Raw genomic sequence first — 26,960 nt, forward strand, 5'->3', positions numbered from 1 at the left:
CAAGGTCAGTTTAACATGGTTGTGCCTTTGACCTTGTGCAATGAATCATAAAAAAAAATAGTCAATAAGTGGCAGAGGCTAAATTATAGTAGCCATAGTCGCCACACTTAGTCAAGGTTGAGAAAACGGGCACAAACCAGTCGACAAATGCGATTAGAATTAAGGGCTGAATTATTAATTGGGAATAACCCACAATGAATTGTCAACTACATACATTGGAAAACTCTTTTTGGCCACTATCTATGGGAAATGAGTTCAATATAAGCCATTTGGGATTCTGTAAACTTGTTTTTCTTAGGTGCCGCCCTCATTGTATGTAGTTTTTCCTGTGCCAAAATCGTATCCTACAACCAACGACGACAAAGGCAATGAGTGAATTTTCCTATCTGTATTTCAGGTTTCCTATGGTCTCGTGAGTTCTATGTAGATGCAGGTCAAAAGATAAAGAGCCACGAAACACGAATAGACATTTTATTGGACAACCTGGAAACATGATTGAATTACTGTAATGGAATATTATTATTCACCAAATTACATTAAATGTCTGTTTAATTTTTTGTGTAATGGCTCATCATAAATGAACAATGCAATCGCTTTGTGTGTCGTTTGATAGTGCTGTCAAGTTTATTCTCTGTGTAAAAAGGGAGCAGAGGGTATCTATTCAAAAACACATTGCTAAGAGGTTAACGGAATTTCCCCTTTATCCAAATTCTATTCTCTTGCCTGCTATATCATTCATAAAGGATATTCAATATATGCACACATAAAAAAAGAGATTTCAAAGTAATTTGAGTAGATTTGCCAGGAGTTTAGAATTTCTTTTCCTGCTAATGGATATGTATGTATGTATAGAGAATCTCTTCAAAGAGAACAGAACTTTGGCTATCAACTAAAGAAGAAAATACGTCAATGAAAGAGAAGAGATCTCGGGGGCTCTCTCGAAACTTACCTTTCCGGTGTGTGCATGTCTGTGCAAAACCGGCTTTCTTTCGGTGTCCACGATCGTTCATCGTTGAGAGGGCATTCTCTGTTGCGGTTCAGCTTCACTAGTGCTCCAACTGAGCTGAGTCGACACTTCACAAGCTCCAAGACGTCTTTATGCACGATTGGCTGCCAGTACCATTTCAATAGCGGCGGGGCACACAACAAACTCGTCAGAGGGTCCGTTCCGTTTCGTTCCGTATCGTATTATAAATGTGAAAAGTGAACCACATATACATATAGAATACATTGACAACAACAACAACAACAACAACAACAACAGGAATACAGGCTCTCGGGGGCCTGCCAATGTATAATTTTTTCATGTAGACGAGACGAGTGTTTTGGTGTGGAATTTCGTAAAAAATAAAATAAAATAAAAAGAAAAATATGTATGTACAAGTACCTATGTACTGCTACTACAATAAATTCGCGTACATACATCCATATGTGCTTCGCTTGCAAGTTGAGATTAAAACCTCAAACACGCCGGGCATTTAAAATCAAAAAAATCCAAAAAAAAAAAAAAAAACGAAATCAAATCCAAAATCCAGTGAAACTAAAACATGAAATTTATGTGAATAAAGATTACCCAAACCAATAAAAAAAAAACAGCAGCTTGCTGTCTGTTTATGCAGTATTGGGTTACCCAAAACTCACAGTCTGATATTTCCTGGTAGGAGGAGGATCACTCAATCTTAATGAATTTGGTACCGATCGGGGGCCACAGTGAAGAGCGCAATAGACTTTTGATCTGATTTAATCCGCGAGCAAGGTCATTCGCAGTGCGCTCAAACGAGACGGGCTTAATGGGCTATTTGAGACGTCATTTTGGTGTTTAGATAACACGGGCCATCCACCATCCGCATGGCTTACTTCTATTGAATATTTGGCCAAGTGTTGATGTTTGTTTGGTGTACATACTTGACAGTACATTGTGTGATTTCCGTTAATAACAATACATACTTATGGATGTCATAAATTAAATATTATATTTCATATGCATGAAGTAATATTTTTTAAATAGATCGCGATCGAGAAATAAAGCAAACGTGTTACAGGAAACGATGAGGTTCAGTGCTACCAGTTGATATATATATATATTTACATATATATATATATACACATTCTACCCATCAATGTGTTGACTTTTAAAATTCAGTGCATGCCTGAAAATGTCAGACACTTGATACCCCCCAGCCCAATAAGGGGAAAGCCAACAGACTGCTTGAATTTCGGATTAGTTTAGTGTGGACAAAAGGCAAAAAAAAAAAATAAACAAGAAAATGTTAAGACACATGGAACGATTGATTTCAAAGACACACGCAAACGGAGAGGTGAAGAAGACGAGCCTTTGGATTCTGTCGCTTTCAGCTCTTTTTCACATTCTAAAAGGTACAAATTATATTTACCCCACAACCAAACACAAACACATTCTCTATTCGCTTATTCAAGATTCTCCCATAAAGCAATTATCATCATCTCAGCATGTTCAAGAGGGTTTTTTCTAATCACTTATTGTTCTCATATGGGCAAAAACTTACTTTAAAAAGATATTTTCATATAGAGAATGCAAAAAAAATTCAAGTTTTGCAGTTTTTAAGGCTAATTTGTTAATAACTAATGTTGAAAAGTTTTCTTGTGATCGTCCTACATATACGACTTTAGAAATTAGTCGTATGGAAGAAAATGTAATTTAAATTTCAACTTTGGCATACACAAGGCTAATTAAGGAAAAACTTAACAAACATTGTAATGCATAAAATTTAAAAAAACAAAAAAAAAACCTAATGATTGGATTCCATTAAACATGGTTGATTTTCGCCAATTATGCCACCGCCGCAGCCGCACCCATTAATTAAAGCCTTCAATAGACAACAAAAAAAAAAAAGAGAAAAAACCTACACATCCTCACACAATTAAACAATAATAGAGCCATATGGCACTTTTCAGACATCATTATTGAATACGAACATGTATTGTGTAATGACACTCAGACATTTGGCTGAAAAAAGAAACAAAAAATTGAACTACAGCAAATGACAAGATGGTTTCAGGAGTTATCTAGCCTCTAGCCACAAACGACATTACTTTCCATACATCATTGTTATGTATTCATACATAACAATATACATATGTATGTATGAATACATATTGAGACATTCATACATAAATTGAAGTAAACAAAAATAACACCAAATCGACCTTGTCTGACCCACTTTAGTCGGCACAGTGCCAAAATTGACAGCTGTGCGGCATTTTACAATTTATGTATGTATGAAAACTTATTGCGCGTATTTTATGTGGCGCCCCATGCGTGTTTCAAGTTTTACAGATATTTTGTATTATTTTGTTTACCCCCGTGAGTCTAAAAACCCACCATTTACTTCTTGTTATTTTTATTTTCTTTTTCTTTTTTTTTGCAATGGGGCAACGAAAACAACTTAAAAGTTAAGGCTACAAAATCGTGTTAGCAACGCAATGGCAAACACTAATACCCAGGCATTTGGCCACAATATTATGGTCTCTCTTGCAAGAGAGAGAGAGAAAGAGAGTGTGGGTCTCATTTATAAAAATTTCGATACGCCGCGGAGGGGCGCAGTCAACCGGGCTAGATAATGATTTATGCAACGTTCAAATCAAAATTAAACTCTGGCAACAAATCGTTGTCATAAGACCCATGCGATAAGCCACATGGCCCATGGGTTGTATTCGAGGTGCTTACAGGGATACATGCAAAACCTATTTATTAACTAATGGAAGACGATGACGACGACGACGGCAGGCGAGGCGGCCTTATAAACGACTAACTTGTTAATTATCGGCTTGTTCTGGACCGGCTTATGAAGAGTCGATGCCTAAGACATCTAATTAGACTACTGGAAAAGCGTTTTTGATCGACCCGTTCAGATTAACAGTGCCCCGAGACTTTTGAACTTAATTACATTGAGCGTACTGCCTGCTCTGACGGCATACAAAGGCAGAGCTAGTAGCCGGGGGGTTGGTGGCGAGGGGAAAGAATAGTAGAGTGTTTGGTGGAGAGCGGCTACGAGACCCAACCACGTTCGCTACCTAAGTCTTTTGATTTGCTGCGGTTGTGCTGGCAATGCCAAAGCGACGATACCATTGGACACAATAAAATGGAAAAATATATATGTACAAACATATTGTGTACTATATAAACTTGTTCTTTGCGTACTATTGCTCAACAATTTTAGGTCGTAAAAGTGTCGTTCAACTGAAGCTAAAAATTAAACATTTTTTTCAAGTCAAAAGCGTTTTTGAGCCACACAAACACCAAAACGACCACTCGCAAATGAAGAACAATAACAGCCCAAGCGCACATAAAACATTTATTTATGCCTGACGCCCACCACACTACACCACACCACACCACAATCATTATAGTCATCGTCGTCTTTGCCATTCGCATCGTCGTCGTCGTCTTCGAAGTTCGTTGTAGTCTTTGTCCCAGTCAGGTCTGCTCTTAGCCATGCCAAATCCTCAATGCATCTAGACCCATGTATGTCTAAAGTAGAAATAAATTATTGCGTTATTAGGGAGAGTAATTACCACAGGCAAAGGCAGCGGCGATCCCAAACGCATACGACTCTAGCCCGTCCCGTCTCTTTTGCCCAATGCCCAAGGCTCTTTGGCTCTAGCTCAAGGCATTCAATGCAGTCCATCAGTCAGTCAGTTTATCTGGACGCCCATCGTCATCTATGGCTGGCAGCATAAACAGATGAATCTTTGTACAATTTTCTTGCATACATTTGATGCATTTGAAAGCAAATAAGTACTTTTTGTGTGATGGCTATCAAGTAAAGATATTTGCTTATTTAATAAACTAATTTATGTTTATTAATCAACATCCAAATCTTATTTCAAGATTGGGTGTGGTAAAATCGAATACAAATCATTTTATTAAAATCTTATGCGAAAAAACAGGATATTAGCTTGGCTTGCATGTTCTAAAAAAGACATGGAAGTTAAAGTGATTGGTTTATTTTCAATAACGTTGTTTTCTCTCCTTTTCTTGGGCCAAAGGAATGCCAATATTTCAATGCACTAAGTGCATTTCCTTAAAGATTAAGCCAATTAATTTCTTGCTAGCAATATGCCAAGAGCTGTATGTCGATAAATTCGAGATTCAATTTGAGTAGTCTGCACCGTAGACCACGGCCAGCTAAAATCTCTTACCAGTTGGCCCTATGCCTCTAGCTCCAACTGTGGCTTTGGCTCCGAATGTCGTCGTCGTCGTCGACGTCGCGACGTCTCCGCTGTCAATCCCACGCACATTTTTTTCTTCACAAAAAAAAGATATTTTTTTTTTTTGTTCCTATTGCTGTTATTGAGTCTTTTATTTACATTTTTATTTTTGCTGCATTTCATTTAAACTCGTCGGTGGCAGCAGCCACCAAGCTGGTTCGGCCCTAGCTTGGGCGCAGGCGCAGTCGTTATGTATGCCACCTCCGATGCAAACGAAACGAATTGTGGAACCGAAACAAAGCAGCAGCAAAAGCAGCATCATGACAAGCAAAAAAAAAAAGAGTATTTTCAATTGGGATTACAACTTTAAGATACCCTGCATATAATAGGGTGCTGCATCTTCCTTTGATAGAAGAAATAAATGATTAACTAGGTAAATAATAGGAAAACATCTTAAGAAAGAAAAGTCATATTTCACGATGAAACAAAGACTAATACATTATGATTAATGGTTATTTTAAAGATAGAATCGTCTGAGCCATTAACAATTAAGCCTAAAGACCCAAAATAAAAGTAGCACTTGCTGTAATCAAGAATTGTTGTAATAGTGGTTATTCCTTTGCATTATCCTGTGATTTTTTGGTACTTCATAGTGCTGATTCTGACAATTTGAGCATACCCTTAATACTCCTCCTTCTATCAAAAAGGGCACTGAATAGTAAAAAAAAGCCAAAGCCGACGGGTGGACACGAACTTAAAACTGGCGATAGCAGAGGCGAAGGCGATGACGGTGTAGATGTTGAGGTCTGTTAATGTTTATCATGACGGTCGGTGATGATGAAGCTAAGCTGAAGTCAGCGACGTCAGCGTTGGCACCGCAACTAATCGCCCCATTCCGTCTGTCTTCGTCTTCGTCTCTGTCCCTGGCCCTGTACCTGCCTCTGTCTTTCTCTGTTTCTTTATACCTTTCCCCATCCATCTAGCCATCCCCATATATATCCCATGGTCTGGGTCTTGAGACCAGGCGTGCATTCATTGTATGTACATACGTACATTGTTTGTGCTCTTCATTTACAATCGACTGTGAATTGCAGGCCAGCTTTCAGCTTGCATCTTGAACCTTGTCTTATGTTGTTAATTATAAAATCTTTGACAGGCGGCCGCATGGAATTCTTGTAAGAGAAAAAGAAAAGAAAATTATTACATCTTGAAGCAATATTGAAAAAAACATTTGTGGGAGCCAATGTATATATGTATGTACATATATCTATCTATATATATATCTTCATGTATCGTACTAGTTGTATAGTCATGCTACTGAATTTCGAAGGTTTGTCCGGTCTCGAAACGTGCAAGTCTGTGAAGAACGATCTGCGGCTTACGCACATACGATATGTTTATGTTTTGTATTCCGGCTATGGGCACGCGTTTTTCTTTTATTATCTCGTTTTTTACAGCTTAATGTTTTTTATTTTGGTTTTTTTTTTGCATTTTGCTTTGTGAATGACACATTTCTTTTAAAGATGAGCCATATTTTGAAGTCTTTTGTAGACCGCTGTAGTTTAATTGGCGCCAGATAATAAATATAAAGACGAAACGAAACATTTAACCCAAATGAGATGTGATTAATGTATAAAACTAGTTGAATTTAGATGAATGGGTGATTTATTACAAGTTTTTAGAGGCCACTAGTCGTATGAGTGATATTCTAGCTCTTTTTTATAAGCGTGTGTAAAAGTTTGTAGATGGGAAATGATTGGTAAGCTAAGAACTTTTATAGGTATAGAAAGTTATATGTAGATGCACTTTTGTTGTTGCTGTCGTTCTCGAAATGTTCGATGACGTTCCTATATTTTATATTCCAAAGTTATTTATGCATGTTCATATAAATGTATATATGTATTTATTTTACCCAACGGGGCGCGCCCAAAAAAAAAAAACACTCCCGCAGCTGCGGCAATAAAAGTTTTATATATGCAGATATGTTCGCCTGTGCCATGCAAAAAGTATATAGACTATTCAACAGACAGCAATATATACATACATACATAGAGTGACAAGGAGGGGGAGGCAGACGCACTGTAAGACAGACAGACAGACATTGAGACCAAAGACGGACAGCAACGACCAGCGGGCGAGTTGGCTGAAGTTGGAACAAGCCCCGGCCCCAGCCCCAGCCCCAGCCCCAGCCCCAGCCCCAGTCCCAGCCCCAGCCCCAGCCCCAGCCCCAGCCCCAGCCCCAATCGCAATTCACAGCCGCCGCCTCCAAGCCCCCCCCAAACCAAATCAAGACAGGAAAGGATCGAGTCGACTTGGCTTCTAGCATAGTGAAGGACGGTCGCACGCCGACTAGGGCCAAATAAAAGTTGATTACGAGTCTATGCCGCTGGCTGGCTAGCTGACTGGCTGACTTGCTGGCTGACTGGCTAGCTGCTTTACCGGGGCTCGTTGTTTGGGCTGTCTGGTCTATTGTCGTGAAGCAGATTAGTTTGCCATCGGGTTCAACTTTATTTGCAACACAAATTTTCATTCTACTTGTGTGCAGCCAGAGTGCAGTCATAGCCACAACCACAACTGCAGCTTCAGATCCAGTCGAAGCCTCTGTCTCAGCCTAGCCCGAAAATAACAAAGCCTAACTCACGAAACTGCAACAATTTCCGCATACAGCAATAGCCGTAACCGAAGTCAGGCCAAAAATTGAACAACGCCCAAAATCTTGTTTTACTTCAAAGTGAACTCACGAGTTTCAACGCTCTACAAATTGCTTAACAGGTCGAAGTTTATATACCCTGACTAAGGACTATGCTTTTGCAGTGAACAATTTGTGAGGAATAATGAAAAAGTTAACTAGAAGAACTTTTTTGAATTAACAAGGGCAAATTAAATGAGTCTTATCAGTCTTTCTTTTATATGCCTCAAAAAAAAAACATTCTGTCCAAAAGTATCATATTATCATAGTAATATTATATACATTCGTTCGAATAATGAATTTATTTCGTTATGAACTTCTTTTTCAAAAAAGTCTTCGCTCTTCCATTTCTCAAACCGAGCAAAAGTCAAAACCACATTTCCATATTTGAAAATGGAGCCACAGCTGGCCGCCAGTTTCAATTTTTAGTGGCTGAGAGACAAGCAAATTAACTGACTACCTTGCCACCCGGCCAGGCTTGAATTTGTTTATATGTAGTTACATACATATAGGATTTGTAAAGAGAAATTCGGTCAAATGGCACAAATATAATGTGTTACAATTGTTGCGCAATAGTAGCGAATGCGAAAATGACAACGGACAGAGACTGAGTCTGAGACTGGAACTGGGTTTGAGACTGCGATTGAGACTGAGACTGAAACTGGGACTGGAGTCTGGCAAATACATCACCAGCACTTACATACTTACTTACATGCATTTGCCAACCTATATAAACGTATGTATGTTTGTATGTATGTTTGTAAAACCCAGTCTAAGCCAAATGCGGGCAAACACACAACATTGCAACATAGTTGGCAGTAAATTTAGACGATGCAGCGTCCAATTGCGAGGGTGTCGGGTGGCCAGAGCGAGCTTGCCTCGCCTCGGCTAGCCTCTAAGTGATTCAACTTTAACTGACATAACTGGTCATTGGCTTGTAGCTGGCTCTGCAGCAGCAGCAGCCGCAGCAGCTAAGGACTAGGACTCAACCACGATGACGCTGAGCTGCAGCTGCACAAAACTGGAAATTGGCAAATACAGCTAGCTAGCCAGGCAGCCAGGCAGCTACCAGCTAGCTGGCAGACCAGACAATCAATTGGACAGGCAAAACCGGATTGGCAATAGCTCACGAGTTCTGTTCACATTAAGTTCGAGTTCGCAATTTAAGCTGCAACCAAAAGTCCGGGACAACCAAAGCAGCTTTGCTAGGCAAAAAATTTAAAAATTACGCTGCGGCGCCTCGTCCAATATTACTAATCCTTGTAATCCAAGTTCTAAATGAAGAACGGACTAAATACATTATTTCAATAGAGTAAACCAGGAAATCTAATTAAAAGCATGTCCATAATAAAATAGAATAGAATACTGAAGACAAGATTTATCACAATCGGAAAAAACTTTATAATAAAAACCTAAAAACCTTTTTGTCTTGTAGCCAAAATTTTTACTTTTCCAGTCAAACAACAATTTAAAGACAACTATATGCCACTTTTTTCAATACCTTTTTGTTTTTAATTTAGTTTTATAATCCTATAAAATAAAGTTTCATATTTTAGTCATCATATCATCAAAGTCACAAGTTAATCAGCCAATTAGAGTTTCAGATTTAATAACAAGGATCCTTTTAGACTTTAATACTTTTGCAATAAGAATCCAAATGGTTTGAAAGATCGTTTGGCTTGAAGTACATAAACTAGCAAAATAATTTATTGGATTTTTTTCAATTTACTAGACAAAAAAGTTCTTCGATTAAAGACTCCTTAAAATTCTTTGATGACCAAAAAAAATAAAAATAGCAAAAAAACATTAACTAAATACGCGGCTTAAGTACTGTAAAATTCTGCGTGTGTTACTCCAAAAAAAATGGTTAAATGGCAAAAGAACGCCAATTGTGCTACATTCGAGTTACGGCTGGTTTGGGAAGCTACTGAAGCAAAAAAAACTAGACCAGCAGCAGCAAAAACAACAACAACAACAGCTACAACAATTATTTATTTAATACAAAAAGAGTTTCGGAGAATGTGTCTAAAGTACCGCTCCGTAATTGTAGCACATGATTAAACGTTATAAAACTATGTCGCATTTAGCCAGACAAAGACGTGACCGCTCCAATGGCCGCGACGGGAACGTCGCCTGTACAACGATCTCTTCAATAATGACATCGTGGTTTTAGCCATTTTGCTTTCAGTTAAGAAGCCGTTGGTGAAATCTTACTCTATCAAATTTGCTTCATCTCGAGATATTTTATACCTAAACGAATTGTCTATTAAGAATTTCATAGAGAGATTGTTGGAAACAATCACTTGACGAGTTCAAGACACGTCTCATTTCAGGGCCAGAGAATTAATTAGCCATTTATAAGTTTAATCTGATGCATGGGCGGTTTCTTTTTATAAAATTAGGCCGAGACCATGATCTCCCAGCTTACATAATATGACAAATTATGTTTGAAAAGTTTAGTTACACAAATCGATTAGTTTTAGTGCACATTATGCACATAAGCTTCTCTAACTGAGCCATAATGAATTGTGAACCAATTGTGACCAACTGACCTAACGAAATTTCAACCTAAAACTACTTTTTGCCTTAAGCTTAACATTTTAAATGCAGTGTTAACACACACACATACACACTAACACAAACACACTAATTTTCCATCCCAAAAGACAAACAGTGGGTCGTTTTCCGTTGCCACAGCTTAAACAGAGATAGGAGTTATTTTTTTGGGGCTTGGGTGTGTTATTTGGTAATGGCTATGTCTGGAAAAAAAAATGAAAGTGGCATGGCTAGTATTAATTATGAAATATAATTCGATTTCGGGGCGCTCCAAAAACTTGACTTTAAAAGAAAATGAAAGTAGGCAAATAGTTTAGGTAGCTTTTGAGAAACTCCAGCAGTTCACACTTGTTTTCTTTATTTCCGTTGATACATTCATATATGTATGTTGATATGTATGTATGGAAGACCAGGTGCAAGGCAACAGCAGAAGCCGCAACTACCACATCTTGTGTTTGTCTGGCCTAATACAATTATACAATTGGACGATGATTCGGCGCAGTTTGAGATTGAGATTCGAGAGCATTGCACAACCAGAAAGTGGCCAAACAACATGCTCTTTGGTGGCTCATATTGGGGATTGGGTTGAGGTTGCCTTGTAAGATGGATTAGCCTATGGCTGACAAATTTTATTTGTTATCAGGAATATCACAAACCAATCCAACAATCTCTGCCAGGTCGATGGCCAATTGATGGGGGGCAACATTATTTTCGTTTTTTTTTTTTTTTTTTTTTATTGCTTTGCAATAATGACTACATGAGGTCTTGTAGTTTCCGTTTATTTTCTTTTCTTTTCTTTCGTCTTTTATCTAAAGGGACGATTAATTAGTTGGCTAGTTTCAAACAGTTTGAATACAGAAATAACTTGTTTTTTAATTGCAGAAATGGCTTCCAGCAGTAGCAGAACTTTCTGCAGTCGACACGAGAACAGTGAAACATCTACCTATGCCCAGCAATGTCGCATGGGAATAGCAAAAGCCTCAGCAGCAGTTACCAGAATTGCGAATGCAGGCCATCGACGACAACAGAAAGAATGCTACTACTATACTCCAGCTACCTCCCCCTCCAAACAGCATCGGCAGCAGCAGCAACAGCAACAGCAGCAGCGGCAACATCGACACTGTTGGCCAGTTTTGCAGTTTGGCTCATGGCACAGCTCAATGACCGCCTATCGATTGCTGACAATCAGCCTTCTAATTGGTATTCTGTGTCCACATCACGTTCACGGCGTGGATCCCAAATTCGATCCTACAACTCGCATGCGACTCGTACTTGTGCCGGCTGACGCACAGGTCAATTCGGTAATCTACAGATTGCGTGCAACTGATGAGGAATTCGACTATCCTCTGACCTTTGAGTTTGTAGGTGATGCATCTTCGTCCACCGTCAAGGTGGAATCTCTTCCATGCACCAAGTACAATTCGGTATGCCAGGCAAATGTTGTACTGCAACGTCGCCTGGAGCCGGGACGCTACTATGACTTCCAGGTTTCTGTGAAGGACACAAAAGGTGGCATGGCTACGCAATTGTGTTCAATTACAGCAACCAATTTTACAACGCCCCATGACCACATATTTCCCCATAAGCCAGGCATCATAATGATACCTGAGGTGAGTAGATACATACATCATAGATACGCTCAAGTAAAACGCTTTCAAATGGAATTTCAAATTACTTTAATTGGTATTTGCTGTTACATACATGCCACATGTATATGTATGTATGTGTGAGTTAACAAGGAATGATGTGAAATGGCCATTCAATCGACCGATCATCATCTAGACATAAGTTAAATTCTTAAGAAAAAGGTCGTGAACCTCTTCAATTTGCTGTCTAAGATTATGCCTTTTGCCATGCTTTGTGCCATAATCAAAAACATATATAATTTTCTCAATTTAAGGATGCTAAACGTGGCACAGAATTGGATTATGTAATAGCTCGAAAGAATCCGCTTTTCCAAAAACCAGTCTACCTCGAGTTATGGGTAAGTTTACCACAAATTACCAAAACAAAAACCAATCTATAACATTTTTGTTAATATACACAGGGCTCTCCCTTATTCGCCATAAGACAGAAAATAGTGTCAACCGATACCACAGAGGGAACAGTTTTTCTCTTAGGACCATTAGACTTTGAAAAACAAGCCATGTATCATCTAACAATACTTGCCAATGTAAGTGCCACATAAAAAACAAAAGAGAGAGGCATACATATATTATATTTGGTATTACAGGATGCTTATGCCGAGCCAGGTCAAGATAGTCGCAATATTGCGGGTATGGAGATTGTGGTTATTGTCCAGGATGTACAAGATCAGCCGCCAGTGTTCACTTTGGCACCGCCAGTTACCAAGCTGCCTCCAGGCATACTTCCCGGGGATAAGGTTAATTGGATAATAAACTTGCCATTATACAATTTGGTAATTATTTTTTGTTGTTTTTTCGATGTTAAGATATTGCAAGTCCATGCCGAAGATGGAGATAAAGGCAATCCTCGAGAGGTTCGATATGGCTTGGTTTCGGAGAACAATCCATTTACATCATTCTTCGACATCAATGACACAAGTGGTGAGTGCTTAATCCAATTTGGTTAGTCATAATAAACAAAACTATTCAAAATAGGCAATTTATATGAAATAAATGTCATTATTATTCTACAGTATTTATTGTAAGACTTGAATCTGTTCATTCGATAACCAAAGTTTATATACCCATTCAGTCATTGGTTGTTATATTGTAACCACTTTATACATATAGACATCTGTAAGAATTACCCAATATCATTGAATATGATGAATAATTGTGAAAATGACACAGGTCGTTCTTTTACTATTTGTCGGTAATTTCTGATGTACAGACTGTCATGCTTATGCCATATCTAATCAGCTTCTTATGCTTTTCATGAATATATATACTTTATTCGGCCTAAAACGCCTTTATCTATATGAATTCTCTACAAAATTCTTACCAATTTTTTAATACCATAATACCGACTCTGTATAAAAACCATATGAATATGTCTTACCAAGTGAACTAGCAACGAATGAAACGAGTAAGAAAAAAATAGCAACACTAACATTAACATAACTACAAGTACAAAGGAAAAAAGAAACGGCCTCAACAGGAACCAACCGAACGGTCCAACCCAGCGGGCCAGGCCAGACCAGACCAAGCAGCTTTCTGGCTATGTCTGTCGTTAGACTCGTTAGATACCACAAGCTCAATAACCGCCAACGACCATGATGCGACTTAACAAAAATATTCGTTCGCCTCGGCCAAGTTCTGGGCCGCAATTTGGCTCCATACCTAGAGAGAGACCCCCTAAGCCCTCTTCCCCATACCCATAGCCATATACCCATCCTCTTTCACTGGCCTTAACCACCAAACGAGCAATGAATGCACTTTAACTTCCTTGTTTCGTGCTTGTCTCATCTGTTTCGTTAGTGTAGTGGCAGTTTGATGGCTTTGGTTTTTGAAGCTGCTTCCCTGCAGCTCTTCAACAAGTTGTCTTGGGCTATACTCGGTGAAAATATATAATGCCGTTGCACACAAATACATTCACACTTAAATATGTATATGTGTACACCTACATCTTAATGTTTCAAAAGGAACATTTACTACTATAGTCATAAAATCTGTTTATTTCACAACCCATTCAGGAATTTTTAAGTAATTTCGGAATTAACTAAAAATTTAATGTACCTATTTGAAACCTTACTCTCATCGTTACTCACTGATCTATCTCAAAGGCATACTTACTAAAGAAACATTATGACCTAGGCCGATCACTTAGATGGGAACGGCAAGTTTGATTTGATTTTTTTGCTTATTCTCTTGATACGTAAATCACCTGTATAGATTGAGTAAGACAGTTCCCATGGTTGACTAAGCGCTGTTTTGTATTTTGTATTTTTTATAGACCCTTCATAATTGTCGTTGCAATCAGAGAACTTCTTACCTAAGCTCATTTTCCCATGATCGAATGCAAATGCCTTCAATAATTTGTAATTAACTTAGGGGAGAATAAATATGTGTGTTAAGAAAAAGAAATAAAAACATTAAAGTAAAAATTCTTGTTCTAATTTCAGGTGAAATCTTTTTGATGCGACCTTTAGAGGATATTGCCTTCATCACGCATGTGGGCGATCCAGTCCTGCTCACTGTAATCGCTGAAGAAGTTAAAGTTGGTCGTGACGAACCTCCTGCAATGGCTTCTACAGTCCAATTGGCGTTCTTTCTGCCCGACCGTACTAATTCAGCGCCTTACTTCGAAAATGATCAGTAAGTAAGCAAGCTAGCAAGCAACACACAAAAAAGGAAGAGAATAAATGCAAACAAAAAAAATAAAGGGAAAAAAATGTAAACCTGCTTAACCACTATGCATCCCCAGCCAAAGCCACAGCCACTGCCACTGAAATGCAATTTCATGAAGTGGAGTGCAGTGCAGTGGAGTGGAGTGGAGTAGGAGTGTTTTGCCAATGCGACTTTTTGCAACGAACTTAAACAGACGACTTTAAGGCAGGAAACTAAGAACTAGGAACAACAACAAATTTAACCACATCCATTAGCATAAAGTCCTAAAACTCTTAACATCAACAACAGCGACGACTAAGACGACTGAGACGACGACGAAGACTACAACGACGACTACGATAACTGAAAACACTGAAAATAGAAAAAAAAATACTGCAATATCCATTTATGCCAAGCTGACTTTCAAACCAAGTTCCTATGATCAAATTCCCGCCAAACTGGAAATGCCTAGCCACAGTCTTGTCGCACGCTTATACAATGGTCCTACAACGTTCACGAAATTCTTTTCTCTATGCTATGCTAATCTTTAACTCACGATTTTCTATTTTCTTTGCTTTTTTCTTTTATTTTTTGTTTCCCCCTCCTCCGTGTAGTTACGTCTCGAGGGTGGACGAGAATGCACCGCAAGGCACGGCATTGACATTCATCGATCCGTATGTGCCGCGAGTTTATGATGATGATACCGGCAAAAATGGTGTATTTTCATTAACATTACTTAACAATAATGGTACATTCGAGATCACTCCAAATGTGGCCGAACGCAGTGCATCCTTTCTCATACGTGTGCGGGACAATGCAATGCTGGACTATGAGCAACAGGATTCGGTGCAATTCTCAATTTTGGCCCAAGAACTGGGGCCAGCCACAAATCTATCGGCCATTGTTAATGTCACCGTCTACATCAATGATGTCAACGATAATGCACCAAAATTCGATCAGCCATCGTATGCTGTGGAATTGCCAGAGAATATGACTGTCGGTACAAAGGTGGTGCAAGTCCATGCCACCGATTTGGATTCTGGTTTGGGTGGCAAGGTTCGGTATACAGCCATTCTGGGATATTTAAATACATCGCTCAATTTGGATGCAGAAAGCGGCTTGATAACCGTATCCACAAATAACCATGGCTTCGACCGTGAGGTCATGCCAGAGTATCACCTGTATATTGAGGCTCGGGACATGGATGGCGAGGGCAATCGAGCACAAGTGCCATTAATCATTAAGCTAATAGATGTGAACGACGAGACTCCGATCTTTGAGAAAGATCTGTATGAGTTTATACTGGCGCCAGATTTATTGGGCTTCACAACTGCAGCAATTATCCATGCGGTTGACAATGATGCCACAGCGCCAAATAACGAGGTACGCTACGAGCTAATCAACGGCAACTATGAGAACAAGTTTGCATTGGACAAGGTGACCGGTGAGTTGACTGTGCGTGAAAAGATACATTTGCGCGCCAAGAAGCACACAACAAGCAGCAGTCCAAGTATAAGCCGAACCCGTCGAGCCACGCAAACCACATCGACGTCAGATGATGACAACGGTATCTTTATTTTAACGGCCCGTGCCTATGACTTGGGTGTGCCGGTTCGTTTTTCGACAACAACCATACGCATCTATCCACCGGAGAGCCGTAAGCGAACGGTCACTTTTGTGGTGCCGGGTCACAATCCGGATAAGGCGAAAACCGAAGAAACGCTATCCACCATAACTGGTGGCAAAGTAATTATCCATGACATTCGGCCATTACGTGCTGATGAGCCTGGAGCTAAAGATATACCAGCTAGCAGCGGCGGTGTTACGGATCGCAGCGTAGTCACGGCAACCGTGATCTATGACAGTTCATCATATGTTGACATTTCGCAGATACAACAGCGACTCTCCCAGCATAACAACTCCTATGCGATTATGCCCCAAGATACGGCTCAAACGGACGTAAGTTCTCCAAGCAATCAATAGCCATAGCAACCTATCAACTAACTGAGTTCATTTGTTTAAAAGACTCTTACTCCCTTGCAGACCCAGTATAAAGCTGAAAACAAGGTACTCTTCTGGGTACTAATACTTCTAGCCACACTGGTCGCCCTCACCATTCTGATTCTCCTGCTCTGCTGCATATGCTCATGGTGTCCTCTGTATGGAGCAGCCACGTGAGTATCTAACTGAGAATAGTTGTAACTAATTAATTGATACTAGATTCATAGTGCTGCTTGTTGACTCAGCCACTTAGTCCCCGGTATATATAATAATCCCTTATTAACCGAAACCTCCTTCTTTCATAGATGGGTGTGTAAATTGGGGTTCAAAGAGTACTTTAGGTGTGTTTTCTCTCCTACAATTTGCACTACTTTTGTTACTACTATTAATAGCAATGTTTTTTTACTATGAAAAATGTGTGAATTTTCATTCGATTGACTAGGCACGAGAATAAGTAATTGTAAATATATATTACTTCATAAAAGCCAGTGTTTCTTCTCGGTATAGCTAAAATATGGACAAAAAATGTGCTGGACACTAAAAAATGTTTGCTTGGAGTTAAAACTTTTTAAATTTGGAGTTCTTTTCTGATTTCGTCAAATTTTGGAAAGGATATAGAAAGGATCATTTACCTAATGCTTAAATTCTTAATGTAATATTTAAAGAGTTTTTTCAGATTTTTTCGGTTATAAAGTTTAGTTTTACCAATATCAACCATATTGCTTATAAAGACTAAAATCTTGGACATTTATTTATAATTTTAGTTTGTCCCAGACGGTTTCAAAAATAGCATTATGAAAAATTGCCAAAAGATACATTAAGTTAGTTATAATTTTCTATTTTTCTTCAGCTCGAAGTATTTTGGTATAAATACAAAGAATGCCTTGAAGTATTTCCTTTTGGTTAAAAACTTTTCGAAATTCTTAAACTTCAGATCAAAAAAAATAAATTAGTAAAGTCTAATATATGATAGCTCGGCAATTTTTAGTCTGATATTTAAATCTTATATCTTATTTAATGTGACAACAACTATAATTTGTAACATGGATTAAATTAAATAGGTTGCCAATATGAATTAGTGATGTAAATCGTGATTGAAATCAAAATATGTGAGAAAAGGATTAACGTTTCCAATACTTTTAGATGTCATGTCGTTCCTTTCGTCAGATACTAATATTTCCATCTAATCCAAATAAAAAATAGAATAATCCATTGATTAAATAGCTTAAAATACGTTTAAATATATATATATATATATATTCGTTTTGGGATCATCTATAAGGGTAAACCACATACACATACATATATTGCTTAACCGGAGACTAAGTGACGAGTTCAACGCCTTTCATAATCAAACAAATGCATTAATATACTAATTGGTATACTAAAGCAGAAATTAATAGAACCTGTGTTTTGCGTTTGTTTTGTTTTTTTTTTTCAAAAATAAACATCAAACCATTCATTCTATCTTTAATCTTTTATTCTTCTCTTGTAGCAAAAGAATAGTTAATATCAGTAGAACTGAAGACGATGTACATCTAGTGCATAGGGAAATGGCAAATGGAAAACATACAAAATCTGTTCAGGTAGATTTTGAACATTTTCGAATTCGATTGATTATGCTAAATAAAGTAGTAAAACATTGCAATGCCAATGCACTTACTAAATTTGCAAATTACAGAAGCTCACAATTTTGAGTTTTTCATTTTTGATTTCCTTATCATTAAAAAACAATTGTAAAAAACAAAAAAAATGTGCACATTATTAGAACTGAAACGATTTTTTTTTCCCCACTAATTACTTAGATTAGTTACACATAACAAATCCTATAAAATACGCTATTAAAATCCAGGGTCTATTGCTTATTGCTTACTAAAAGTTAATTGAATATTGTGCATTTATGTGAAAATTCTACTCAATGCCAATTACAGGTCGCAGAATGGATGGGAAGACGCGAGGCCTGGTCAGCGGAGAAGCCACCAGATACACGAACCAAACCCACCCGCTGGGAGTTCCACGACGGGCGTGATCAGCTTAACGAAAACGTAGGCTTTTCCGTTTCTGGTATCCCCGATGCCGTTTACCAGGACACCGAAGAGGGACGCCAGATACGATCAGCAAATGACCATCAAAGGCGTGTTCGAATCAAGTATGTATCCATGGGAATTGAATAATTTACGAGATAATTGAATAATCTCTTTGCATTTCTCAGGAACAGCCATACAGCCAAAGACGACCTACATCTTAGTTTTCATAACTCTAGAACTAATTTAATAAATGATCGCGATATTTACATAGAGGATGTAATGGATGAGGAGGGAGAGCAAAGTAAATCAAATAGACATTTAGAACCTGCACGGAGGAAACGCTACGATACGGAATCCAGGCACCACGATATTGATTCCATGCGTCGACATGAGATCGATCGCGGCAGCGATATTGATTTTAATGTTGCACAGAATAGTCTTAAAAGTAAAAGGGAACTGTTCATCAAAGATGGAAATGTCGAGATACTTCAACTGATGACCAGAGACAAGTCACGAGATCGTCCTGGCATGGATGATGACAATATTTATGTTAATGTGCCGCTAAAACAATCGGCAAATCTGTCTCATCCACAATTACTTATGGTAGATAATACGGGAAAGGAGATACTAATGCGGCGATTTATTGAAGAGCAACCCGATGGGAAGCAGATTATTCGTGAGCACTACCAAATTCTGCCAGGAGCAACATATTTGCAATCTATGCCAAACGAGGTACATCATGGTTCCACCTTGAAAGATGACACCTTCCCACTGGGCAAATCGGGACCCAATAGCATTGTCTATTCACAAATGGAACCAGAAGTCAAAGTTATTCATACCCAGCCGGTCCAGGGTGCCGAGGTAGCGTCCGAAATTCAACCTGCCATATCAAACCAATCTATAACCCATGAATTGGAGAATTCGCTAAAGCAACAGAATGCCCTTCTACGACAGATATTGATGGAGAAAGAAAAGCTAGAAACTAGATACACACAACACGAAGTTGCCCTAGAAACTCAAAGTCTTCCAGGACAATCGATGGCCATAGGAACACAGACGGATTGTGATGCTGGCACGCAGACTGAGCCGTTTGAAGATGACATCCAGAAGACTTCAACGGCTGGCATACAGACACAGGTCATTCGGCGCAGAGCACGAAGTGAGAATGATGATTCAATGTCCGAAGATGGATACGAATATGTTAGATTTAGTCCCCCGAATAGTCCAGAAGGTGTCTATTGGATAAAGCGTCGACGACCCAAGAAGCGTTCACGACAGCGTGCAATGCATCCTCGAAAGAGAATTGTGATGGTCGAGGAGGTGAAGCGAAAAATCCGTACTCCCATTAAGGAAGAAGAGGAGATGTATGAGAAGAAAAAGAAGGTGCCACCGAAGAAGCCTCTGCGAGAGACCAAGACAAGTATTCTGCGCAAACAAATGAGCGACGAAAGTCGAAAAGCCGACTCCACATCGCACAGGGACAATCATAAAGATAACCACAAATCCGAGGCCTTAAGCCGCGAAGTCCTAATGGAAATTTCAGACTCATTGGACGATCCTGCTAGTCCGGGGGAGCATAGAAGTCGAAAGTTACATATCGAGCAGTATTATAACAATTCCGATGGAGAAGATAACACCGAATACTCCATCGACTCTGATGCGGATGAAATAGTTATACGCACAAATGGATATGTCCCCAAAGAGCAATATAAAATGGAAGCTTTAGATAAACACTACTTTGAGATGCACACCAAGGAGCGTAGAACCAAACCAAGCTCCCTATCTCGTTCACCCTCTGTGTCCAGGGAATTTCAACCTGAAGCCCAGCCAAGATTATCGCGTCGCGATAGTTCCAAACGCAGCAGCAAATCCAGAAAGCAAACTTCATCCGAACCACCTCATAATCGAACGTCCATTTCAAAATATGAATCAACGGTTAGTGAAAATGGCAGGAAAATTACAACGACAGAGTTAACCGACTCGAAACGCTCACTCAACGATCGGGTTTATCAAAGTGAAACAGAATTGGCCGATCAGGATAGTTCAGGGACACGGAATGTGCCCAAGTACATGGAATGGTATTATAGTAAGAAAAAGTCTTCCGTAAGCGGACGAGCCTCAACAGAATCCTTAAAATCACAACCGTCGACTAGAAAAAAACAAGCTGCATCTGAGAAAAGAGTATCCAAGACACGTGTGAATGTTAAACCCGATGACTTTGCAATGCCAGACGACGGAGGCAAGTATAAACCGGAACCGGCACCTCGCAAATCACCGCCAAAAGGTGCACGACTCCTTAAAGAGGACAGAGCCCTGAACAGGCAACAAAAACCAAAAATAGAAACAGACACCAATCATCCTTTACTACAGCATTCTGAGCATCGGTTTGAGCGAGAAAATGCACCAGAAGTGCCAGCGCCTCCCACCAAATTAGCACACTACATGTACCCGGAAACTCCGCCGCATGCCACGAATCCGGATAAAGAACAATCAGCGAAAAGGCCAAACAAGCCAAAGCCATCGCCCATCAGAGAAAACGAAGTTAAGGTCACAAATTCAAAAATTAATCTTTACATAGAGGATCGTAATGCCAACCAGCAGCCAGGTGCCTCCGGAACGAAGCAACTTAACGCTTCCACACTGGAGGATGATCACGACTCTGGCATTGCCATGAATTCCCTACTAAACAGCATGGGACGACGTAATCCGATTGCCGAGAAAAAGAGCGTGTTTTCCATTGCTTACGATGATGTTAGTCGCGTCAAAAAGATTCCATCGGGCGGTGAGTCCCCGCAATACTCATAATTTATAAATGGAAGCCCCGCAAAATAATTAAATAATATATGTGATAGCCTCTAAGGCTCCCTACTTACGAAGCAACGAACAAAAACAAAATAAAGAATAAAGAAATTATAGCAACACTTGTATAAAACGTGCAACTTGTTTCGGAGCACTTTATACTACTTAGTATATACTGTTTGCCAGTCTCGTTGAATCTGTCATTTCATAAATCCATATACACACATATACATACATACAAATATATATACATATATTTACACATATTAACCCTCTATTTTATAAGGTTAGTACATATGTCTGTATAGACACAGTCTTTAAAGTGTCAGATCTAAGGATGTGAAATAGGACAAAAAATTGTCCATTAAAGCATGCAATAAACCAACATTATTGGGCAGCATCCCTCAAATTTAAAATATCTGTAGATTTGACATCTCTGGACACAGTGCATTAAGATTAAGCTCAATTCGAACTTCTGTTCCCCTTACCAATCGATGAAATCGTATATTACTATATAACCGATATGAGCTTTAATTTTTTTTTATATGATGCTTTTCACTTCAATCTATCCTATAATTTTTAAGCCAGAAAATTGTGTCTAGTTATAAATGAAAATAATTTTATTTTAATGAGTTTAAATTATCTTTTTGTACATACAAACGCACAGAAGTCACTCTCACGTGCTAATCCTATCACAATTAAGTATAATTATTATATGTGCTGTCTTTCAAAATTAATTTTCTTACACATTTTGAAAAGGACATTGACCAAACGCGAAAACAGGAAATCGTCAAGTGGAATTCATAAATTTTTGTTTCAAGCAAATTTTGATTCTTAATGAGAATTGATTCGAATACCTAATTAAGCCATTGCCAGAAACAGGTTCTAATATATACAAATACTCATAAGCGTGGCCCCTAATCATCTCTTGCATTCAAGTCACGTGCAAGAAACCTTCAAAATATAAACAAAATAATACTATTGTAAATTTCCGATCATTTTCAAATCTTTATACATCCCTCCCCATATGTTTGTAATAACTTGTATGCCTAACTGCCATATTATATAAATTATGGTTAAGTATTCCTGTAAATAATATTTCGACATAAGTTTACTCAACGAAATATAACTAACCTTATATTGAATATATTAAATTCCCAAAAAAAAAAAAAGTAAAAAGTTCGTTTTATTTATAGATTTATTTTCACTGATTTTAAAGATCAAGCTTCAGACCTGATTAGTTTACCTTTTCCAAAAAAATCCGACCCTGCCTGCAGATGCTGATCCCTTGATCATATATCCTTTAAGCTGCTCTCTGACGAAACTAAGCAAAGGACAAACAACGATAATAAATGAGACTACTGGCCGCAAAAGAGAGCCCAAAAGGAAATAACAGAAGGGAAAAGATCTTAGCTAAGAGCACAAAGTGAAATAAATACATGAAATGTATTGTGTAAGTGTATAACCGGATGCGAAGAGGAGGGAGAATTTTTATCAAACAGCTCTCTTTCATATATGTTTGTATGTATATCCACCCATACATTCTCATTCAAACATTCATACATACACATGTGTGTATGAATGTTTGTGTATTTGCTTATATTTAATACGCTTACAAACACGTCGTCACACTGTGGGAGAATTTGAACCAGTAACGATTAAAACTGCGGTTTTAATTTTTTATTAAATCTTTAAATCATTTATTAATATATATTCGGAAATAAATAAATTGTTTTATACAATAAGTTATGAGTTATTCTTTAAAATTTCAAGAATAAAGCAAAATATAAGTAATTTTGTTTTTCATTCAACCGTTTTTTCGTGACCGTTCTCAACAAATTTTTCTTGCTTATATTTAAAACATTTATCAGCAGTCTTCAAAACCATAAAAAAAAATAAGTTATTGGAAAACACCTCCAATATTTAAAAATCCAACAATTAAAAGTTATGGACTTTGCCAAAATTGATTTACCATATATTAAAGAAATTCAGTAGCTAAAAGTTTGTAAAATTGTAGAAAATTGTATTAGAAGCTCGCAAACGTCAACTTCTTTGAAAAAAAATAATTAACTTTTATTTTTTAAATCTGCTTCCAAGCATTTGTTTTTTGCTTGTTTAAAATTCTTATTTGTTTAGTAATACCAGCAATTATTAAAAATAAATTTATATAAAAATAATAAGAAGAATAGATTCTCCTCTTTTCGATTGAGAAATGGATAATTTTACGAACTTTGTCTAAATCTAAATATTCAATGTATATAAGCGATTCATATTCTATCAGATCTTCACTATATCCACATTTTATTTATCATTACATTCAATTTTGTTCTTAATGGTTCCACAATTTCAAAATCACTCTATGGTTGCAGCTTGTACGTTTTATATTTGACTGTATAGAGTGCGATTTGTTCCACTGCGCAGTGATGGCGACAGAGTGGTACTTAAATTTGTTTACTTCTCAGTATATTCTCAACTTCAGTCGGCAAAAGTTGTCTGCTCCGCTAGTTGGTCGCAATCGTGCATTATTTAGTGATCCGCAAATAACTTAATTAATTTATTTAATTAGTCTCCAGGCGAAGCTTAACAAATAAAAACAAATACAAAATGTGCAAGTGTCTAGCTGGGAATGTAGCATGCTGGTAAGTATTATTTAATTGGCACAGCATTTCCGCAACAAATGCGTATGTACATACAAATAAAAATTGTTAAATTTATGAGCAGATATTTATATTTATATATAGATCTAGTCATCTACAGAGATGCATATGTAAGTACCTACATATAGTACATATATACATACAATGGAAAATTACTTCTCTGTATTCAAAAAATATGTAGACATGGGAAAATGCAAAAGCAACAAACATAAAGAAAAAGTGTACAGGTTGCCCTTGCGATTCAGTTTACAGAGAGAAGAGCCAGGTAGTGGTTGAACTACAGACTAAACAATGATGGCTAACCAGAGGCGGATTAACAATATAGGCAGGGGCAGAAAGGCAGCTGTTTGGAATGGAAATTAGTGAAACATTTCAGGAAATATTTTAAAGTTCGCCATCAGTTGAAACTGATAAAACGCAGCTAAACAAAGGGCCTACTTCCATAGAAATGTTTTCTATTTCTAACTTCCGACACAGTAGTAGTGTCTTATCTTAGAATTCACTGGATGAAATCTTATAATGAATAAGCAAAGTATTTACTACGAAATTTGTCATGACAACAAATAATGAGCGTATAAGTAATATGAAAGTTTAAGTTATTTGAGAGCACGATGCACAAATACTATTTAAATATTTAATTTTTATGGATAAAAGAAGTTCCAATGGAAATGACACTCCTATGCTTTAGTCATATCATGAGCAGAATACATTTCATTTAGCTGGGGGTATATTCAGTTAAAGTCATAATTAAAATACTACTCCTCCCAGATGGCCGTCTTTGGTTACGTTTAAGCAAAAGGATAATATGACCATGTCATGATACAAATATACAGGGTGCTTGCTTGATAATATTCACATACGCACTTATTATTATTCAAGTTGGCACGCTAAGGGTGCACCACCGCCTGACGATTATTTAGCTGTCTCCATCAAGTCCTGGCACCGCTCAGGCGAGACAAACTATCTGCTCACCCAACCCCCTTCGCTTGACTGCCCTTCAGGCACTTTTATTTTCAAGCAGCCGCCAATATGTCGCCGGTTCTACTACTATGACGGAAGCTGCTTTTTCGTTTAACAATTGGGGATGAAAACGCAAATAGCGGAACACGATAACTTTTGATAATAAATTTCACAATCACCAGTAAGATCTTTTATTTCTATATTTTTAATTTCTTGTTTTCTGTTTTTTCTTTACAGCTGCTTTAATTGCGCGCTTAGCATGCTCATTTCTATCATAAGTGCGTTTCTTGTGGTTTTCATTATTGTGGGAGTTTTAGTCTATTTCGTGTACTATTACGAGAAGGAGGATGACGCAACCAAACTTACTAAGGAAGTACACGAATCATTCAAGAACGCATTCGATAAAGTTAAAGATTCGTTGAGCAAATAAAATAATATTTACGGTAATTATGGCGAGCATTAATTATTTATCTTGAGATTAACTATTTATGGTTTCAGTTTAATTTTTGCTTGAAGACTTCATTCATTCAACATACATTGGATACATCCTATAACTGAATTACTACCGATTACTATTTAAAGCCTTTGCAAAAACTGGTCAATGTTTTTATATTTGACGCATTTCAGTGTTCAGTACAAATGTAACGTAAATTATATATATATACAGTTTTTATAAACATTTATTTTTAAGCTAACTTTATAAAACATCACATGTGAATCGTCTATTTCAACACACAATAAAAAAGTATTTATATTGCTTATTAACTTGTTTGGTTTTCCTAAAATGCACATTTTAAATTTGATGGACATTTTTCGTTAAAATTTCCAAAAAATCGGTGCAGAATTACAGATTCTTGTGTTGCATCTTCAGGAAGTTTATTCCAAAATCACCAATTTCACCTGCCAAAACTAAACTAAGATTCAATCAGATAACTCTTTCTTGTAAATATAGTTCTTAATTTCTTAATTCTATATATCAGATATTCAATTAAAGCAAATCCATGCTCATGTCGGTTACCATTTTGACCTTAAGTTCTGTTATTTTGTGCCCTCTGCGTTACAGGGCAACATTCAATAAAATCGATAAATAGAATACATTTTGAAGCCATCGACTCGTTGAACTTCTACCAGGCTCCCATAACAAACAAGAACTCCCAATCAACAGCAAAAGAGCTGCTGATTGCTGCCAATCGTTCGACGATTTCGATTTAGACCCCATTGTAAGTATGTTTGTATCACGTACTATGTATGTATGTACATCCAGACTACATACATACATATGTATGTACATGTGTGTGTATGTATGTATGTGTATGCTGGCAACATGAACGTGCGCAGTTTTCTGACCCCCGCCAAACGCATTGAGTAAGGGAGTTATGTTTCAACTCTTATAAATCAAATAACACCTATTCGACTTAGGAACACCTGTTACATCGTATTATAATAAAGAACATTGGCCTTCTTCTCATTTCAGATGGCAAAATAAGGGATTAGTATATAAAATAGTAATACATTCAAAGCCGTATTTTTAAGGACATTAATAGAAATAATAGTAAAGCAATGGTAAATGATTTAAACATTTCAGTTTCCTAAATTCGATATGCCCGTTTAAGAGAATTTCTATGTAACGAAGATACACGCCCTGCGCTATGCTTGAGATTGTTGTTCTCTCGCACCCAATCACTCTCTCTAGAAAGTACGGTGAGAGTAAGAGACAAAGAGCAAATCGTTTGGCACCTGCAACATAGAGAGAACCTTATGTGTGTGTATGTATCTATGTATATCGTTA

General features: G+C 37.7%; 2 protein-coding genes across 5 annotated transcripts; both read left to right on the forward strand.

Moving 5' to 3' along the window:
* Positions 1–1,150: 1,150 nt before the first annotated feature.
* Positions 1,151–22,697, forward strand: LOC6651584 (cadherin-86C). 4 transcript variants are annotated; one of them, XM_047010165.1, is made up of 12 exons: positions 1,151–2,376; positions 11,318–12,045; positions 12,336–12,419; positions 12,483–12,608; positions 12,669–12,818; positions 12,888–13,002; positions 14,523–14,715; positions 15,342–16,686; positions 16,753–16,901; positions 18,224–18,314; positions 18,660–18,877; positions 18,941–22,697. In XM_047010165.1, the coding sequence occupies exons 1-12, from the start codon at positions 2,268–2,270 to the stop codon at positions 21,558–21,560; spliced, it is 5,928 nt and encodes a 1,975-aa protein (XP_046866121.1). In that variant the 5' UTR covers positions 1,151–2,267; the 3' UTR covers positions 21,561–22,697. The 4 variants fall into 4 exon arrangements, with proteins under 4 accessions (XP_046866121.1, XP_002073004.2, XP_046866124.1 ...); XM_002072968.4 differs by having other exon boundaries at positions 16,771–16,901; XM_047010168.1 differs by lacking the exons at positions 18,224–18,314; positions 18,941–22,697 and having other exon boundaries at positions 18,660–18,838.
* Positions 22,698–24,010: 1,313 nt separating this feature from the next.
* LOC26529578 (protein midgut expression 1) lies at positions 24,011–25,936 on the forward strand. The gene is made up of 3 exons (XM_015176982.3): positions 24,011–24,193; positions 25,409–25,614; positions 25,670–25,936. Exons 1-2 carry the CDS (start codon positions 24,159–24,161, stop codon positions 25,599–25,601), a joined length of 228 nt encoding a protein of 75 aa, XP_015032468.1. The 5' UTR covers positions 24,011–24,158; the 3' UTR covers positions 25,602–25,614; positions 25,670–25,936.
* Positions 25,937–26,960: the final 1,024 nt, after the last annotated feature.

This window comes from Drosophila willistoni, chromosome 3R (assembly GCF_018902025.1).
Source record: "Drosophila willistoni isolate 14030-0811.24 chromosome 3R, UCI_dwil_1.1, whole genome shotgun sequence".
Taxonomy (NCBI): domain Eukaryota; kingdom Metazoa; phylum Arthropoda; class Insecta; order Diptera; family Drosophilidae; genus Drosophila; species Drosophila willistoni.